The sequence below is a fragment of the Drosophila kikkawai genome, chromosome 3L (genome assembly GCF_030179895.1).
Source record: "Drosophila kikkawai strain 14028-0561.14 chromosome 3L, DkikHiC1v2, whole genome shotgun sequence".
Lineage (NCBI taxonomy): Eukaryota > Metazoa > Arthropoda > Insecta > Diptera > Drosophilidae > Drosophila > Drosophila kikkawai.
In genome coordinates, this window is record NC_091730.1 from 26851402 (window position 1) to 26857085 (window position 5684).

A 5684-nucleotide genomic window follows, 5' to 3' on the forward strand; every position below is an offset into this window, starting at 1 on the left:
TCTTGGATTATTTTGGTAATACGACTACGGTCACACCGACCGTAAAAGGTAAAGCCTAGTACTCTGACGAGAAAAAACCGCTGTATAAATTTAGACAGCGGCCAAACTCCATATAAAAAAAACGGTATCGAAAAAAAAGAAGAACTTTTAGACACGTCGTTTTTTTCGGTACTCTGACGACGAAAATGAAGCCTGCGAAAATTGAAAGGCGTTGCCAGATCAAGATAGTAAACAGCTGATTTCGCGCTGTCTAAATAATTCATTTGATTTATTTAGACACCCCTAATGGAGGGAAAGTTGAGGGAAAAAGGTGGCACTGATAGGGGCTGTCAAGGGGAAGCCCATAATATGGAATTTAACCCACAAAGGACATTTTAATGCCATATTTATTAATATTTTTAATATTTTTTTTGAATATTTGTTTACAAACAGCTGTCCAGTGTAACCAAGGAAAATCCTTAAACGCCATAAAAAGTACATTTTCATGGAATTTCCTTAATTTTTTTGGTCACACTAGCTCGGTAGCAAAATAAACAGCGATTCCGCTGTCTAATTTAGACAGCGGTTTTTTCTCGTCAGAGTACTAGGCTTTACCTTTTACGGTCGGTGTGACCGTAGTCGTATTACCAAAATAATCCACGCAAAATCCAAGCAAAATTACACATATAGTGGTCTCTTTCAAGGTTCTAATGAAGTAGCTAATTAATGAAAACTGCATTAGAGTGCCATATGGCTATAACGGAATCTCTCACCAAACGATATTTCTCTCAGAGAGCGACAATTTGTGCATTTTAAAAGCAACAACAAAAATTTTGAAATTGCGTACAATAGAAACAGAGATAGATGCAATAAAGTAAAACCAAAAGGGAGGCGCTAATCTGATGACGCGCAGTGTATATCCTCCGTTCTTCTCAGTCTGTCAAAAGCACCTGATCCACTGACTGCAGACGATATTGCCTTGTTAACAGATATTAAAAGTCTTCTCACACCATTTGATTATGTAACAACGCAATGCTCTTCTAGTGCCAAAGTAAAAATATCGCCAATTGTTCCTAATTGAACATGTTAAACTTAACATACTTAATGGTAAAAATGTATGCTTGTTCTTGCAAAAAATAACAAAGGAAAGGCTTTATCCCTTTGAAGTGAGGTCCACAACTAGACTCGCAACCTTATTGGATACAAGGTTCAAAAAAGAAGGTTTTCGCTCTCCAAATAATGCGGATCAAGCTGCAATATTACTAGAAGAAACTCTTGCTTCATATGTTTCAAAAAAGTTTGCTGGCGAAGATGCTTTAGAAAATGAAAATGCTCAAGACATCGGAGGAGAACCACCAGATACTTTAATCGCAGAAGAATCGCTTAAAAAATTTGTATCCTCAAAAAAAAAAAAAATAAATAACCAACAAAGTCAACGCCATTCGTATTCAAGGGCAATACTTTGAAAAAACGAATTCTGGATGCAAATGAGATCCACTAGAATATTGGAGACACAGTAGCTTTTGTCATATTTACACTCAACCCCATATCTCTGCGTACACCCCATAAAAATTTCAAATTCAATCTTCAAACACACACCGTTTGGCCATTTTTCAATATTTTAACCAAATTCTTTTTTTTAACTTAACTTTCTTTATTTGTCTTCAATGACGTATTTTTTTTAGAATTATTTAACAAAGTCTTATGACTAATTTTTAATTTTAAAGTTTACGCTACTAAAAAGTGTACACGCAAAAGTCTGAGTACAGCTATTTCAAATTTCTTGGAATGCAAAATGGAGCGATTACCGATAAGTTTATTTTTGGCGATCTACTTCACTTTGTCTCTGCATCGGACCCGTGCTGTTGAAATTCTTATTTGGCGTCATTTTTCGGAGAATTGCAACATGGAACATAAAGGCAAGGAAATTTCTGTTGAGGAGCGGAAAATAATTATAAAACTATTCCTGGAAGGCAAATCGTATCGGGAAATCGGTGCTCTAGTTGGTAGAGCCCACAGCTCCGTCCAAAAAGTTATAAATAATTATAACTCTACAGGCAGTATCTTGTCGAAGGCGCGATCTGGCCGACCATCATTGCTGACGAACCGCGAGCAGAAGAAAATTATCAAATCGGTTCAACAGAATCCTAGGATTACGGCTCATCAGGTACAGCTTGATGTCGAGGAAAGTTTTGCCAAGACTGTTTCCGACGATACCATCCGGCGTGTGATTAGAAAGGCTGATTATCACAGCAGAGTCGCCCGCAAAAAGCCTTTAATATCTGAGGTCAATAGGCAAAAGCGCTTAACTTTTGCAAATGAGCACATATCGAAGACCGTTGACTTTTGGAATAAAGTCATATTTTCCGACGAAAGCAAATTTTGCATTTTCGGAATTAAGGGCAAAGTCTTAGTGTGGAGAAAGACCGGAGAAGCATTTAAAAAGGAAAATTTAGTTGGCACGGTTAAACACGGAGGAAGCGGCATTATGGTGTGGGGGTGCATGGCAGCGAGCGGCGTGGGAAATTTAACGTTTATTGAGTCAATGATGGACCAAGTTGGCTATATTAACATTTTAAAAGACAATTTAAAGCAAAGTGCTGAAAAATTGGGGCTAGAACACGAATATTGGTTCCAACAAGATAATGACCCCAAGCACACGGCGCAGAATACGAAGCTTTGGCTGCTTTATAATGTCAAAAATCAGCTGCGAACACCTCCACAGAGTCCTGATCTCAACCCGATTGAGCATTTGTGGGATCTTCTGGAGCGCAAGATCCGCAAACACACAATTACATCAAAAAAAATGTTCAAGGATGTCATAGCGGAGGAATGGGGCAAGATTACAGCCGAGGAGACAAAAAAACTGGTCGAGTCCATGCCGAGGCGGCTTACGGAGGTATTAAAGAATAATGGATACCCTACTCAATACTAAAACCTGTAAATAATAAAGTTTAAGTAGTTTTAAGTTAGATGTACGCAGACTTTTGCGGGTACACTTTTTAGTAGCGTAAACTTTAAAATTAAAAATTAGTCATAAGACTTTGTTAAATAATTCTAAAAAAAATACGTCATTGAAGACAATTAAGGAAAGTTAAGTTAAAAAAAAGAATTTGGTTAAAATATTGAAAAATGGCCAAACGGTGTGTGTTTGAAGTTTGAATTTGAAATTTTTATGGGGTGTACGCAGAGATATGCGGTTGAGTGTATATTTATATTTGACTAATAATGTTACTTTTCGCAGAGCAATGAAAGTGACCAGTCAGAACTAGCAACTTTGGCCAAAAATGCGCTTTGTGTTCCTAGTCGGAAAGAATGTTTTCGAAGGCAGGACAAATAATTTCCGATCGTAGATCATATTTAAAACTAAAAATAGTTGATAAACTGTTGTTTATAAACAAAAATTGGTGGATATCTGACTGTTAAATGTTATCTCTGATCTCATACATTTTTTTTTAATAGTGGCAGGACCGCTCCGCCAGAACCTTTATTAACCCTTCTTGCTGGAAATTCAAATGACTCAAAATTATTTTTGCGTAAAATACGCAAATTTAATTCTTGCTTCCAAATGACGTCATTTGGGGCCACTAAAACTTGTGATCTTGCATCCGATGGACGTAATTCTGAAACTACATTCAAAATACAAGGCCAGGTGTACCACAAAATATATTTTATGGGCAATTGTGAAGAGCGCGTAACGACTCGGTGCCAGTATAATTTTATTGAACAAGCAGAGGAAGCGGTTTAGGAGTCTATAGCGAACAAACATAGTGACAGGAGATTTTTATATATAAACATTACTGTTCAAGGTTTAATATTTTATTTACTGACAACTCTGTAATATGCTCATTGTTTTCCTATTGTTTCCTACAAATAATATACATGACAAAACAGTGTTTGCCGGGTCAACTATAATTAGTTCCGGCCCAACAAAGCGGGTCGAGTCTGCTAGTTTCTTATTATGAAAATAAAGTATTTTAATTTTATTTTATTTATTTATTTATTTATCTAGCTCCAACACTTGAACGTGTTCCACATGCACCTTCAATTTACCAACACTTCAAGCACACTTTCAAAAAACTTACGCCTACTGCGATTTTAAAAATGAGCCTTTAGATTTGAATTTGTCGTACTTTTCAAAGCTGGGGTTCCAGGACTCGTGGATCCTGGACATTGTGGACGATCCCGCCCGCCCGAGCGGGGTCTTGTTCAACAACAACGCAATGACCAAGATTAAGGATGCTTCTGCAAACAGGTGCTTCTACCTGATGCTGGACGTCATCCACATTAAATCTGTGAGTATATATCCGGAATACATATATATTATGTGTAGTATACACGTATTCCTTGCAGCCGATCCCTGCACATATGATGCTGATCCTGGCCATCACGGAGGACGGCAAAATAAACCAAGTGGTGTATAGCTAGGTGGTATGCATTAATTTAAAAACATGTAATATATATTTATATTTCTTTCCTTTCACAGAAACACAAGCTATTCAACGCAATGGAGGTTCTGGACTGGACTGGTGAGTGAATGGATTACCGGTTCTACCCCTATTTATAAACATCATTTCCACACACAAAGTTCGAAAACTGTACAGTTCTACCGAATCTACTGTGCGTTTGCTGCCAAATAAGAACCAGCCAGGCCATATCATTCCGGGAGCGCTGCTTGGAGGTCCAGCGGGAGCTGCTCGAGTCGCTGAACGAAGATACCCGATGACTACAGGTGAATATTCGAGCCGGAGGACCATTCCATTTATATTTCTTTCCTTTCACAGAAACACAAGCTATTCAACGCAATGGAGGTTCTGGACTGCCTGGAGTGCGCCCTGAAGAGCGTGTGGGGGGAGGGTCTGCACCAGCACCTGCTGGCCCTCGTGGCTGACGAGGGCCCGCATAATGTGGTGATGAGGGAGGCGGGATTCCCCGTGATCACGGATCTGTGCCACTTGCAGGACCGGATGACGGCAAAGGGGCACGTGGACGTGGTCCTAGAGGACGTCCATAAAACGTCCGTTTTTCAGAAAGCGAACTATAAGGACAAATTTTCCCTTATCAGGAGGATTGCCAATGATCTGCCGAGATCCCCATGGAGCAGGACGGAAGCGGAACTGAAGGTTCTGGAACGGGTGGTGGTCCTTCGTTTCGACGTTGGAGAGGGTGGGAAGGAAATTGGCCACAGTGGCGTCAAGCACAATGGCAGAGGCTTTCAGCAAAAACAAAAGCCTCAAAGGGCGATTACTGGAGAGCCACAAACTCCTGAGAAGGGTCGTGTGCCTCCTATGCCCTATTGAAAAATTGGACACCGATAATAATAATTAATAATAATAAATAAATATAAAATTAAATTTATCGATTTGGGCCGTTTTTTTTTTGTCGTTTACAGACACTGTAAACGATTTTCGACACTAATTCGTGGCGTCCCTTGGGCCGTTTTTTGTCGTTTACCGACACGTAAACAATTTTAACACTAATTCTGGCGTCGGTTTCGGAATAAAAATGGAAATTGCTAAAAGGCTCTGTTTATATTTTAAAGACATTCTGCAACGGCAGAATCCCACCATCAAACACGAAATCCAGACCGCGTTGGTGGAGGCCGACAAGGCCTATATGGAATTGTTGGAGCGGTTGGACGAACTGGTCAGGTCGAAAGTGGCATCCGAAGACCTGAAGAACTTGATCCCCTCGCTCAGGATCAA

At 39.5% G+C, this 5684-nt stretch overlaps 1 protein-coding gene across 2 annotated transcripts; it reads left to right on the plus strand.

Annotated features, from left to right (window-relative positions):
- Positions 1-3470: 3470 nt before the first annotated feature.
- LOC138928523 (uncharacterized) lies at positions 3471-5283 on the plus strand. 2 transcript variants are annotated; one of them, XM_070285706.1, is made up of 5 exons: positions 3471-4274; positions 4333-4410; positions 4466-4508; positions 4568-4711; positions 4764-5283. In XM_070285706.1, the coding sequence occupies exon 5, from the start codon at positions 4785-4787 to the stop codon at positions 5277-5279; it is 495 nt and encodes a 164-aa protein (XP_070141807.1). In that variant the 5' UTR covers positions 3471-4274; positions 4333-4410; positions 4466-4508; positions 4568-4711; positions 4764-4784; the 3' UTR covers positions 5280-5283. The 2 variants fall into 2 exon arrangements, with proteins under 2 accessions (XP_070141807.1, XP_070141806.1); XM_070285705.1 differs by having other exon boundaries at positions 4568-5283.
- Positions 5284-5684: the final 401 nt, after the last annotated feature.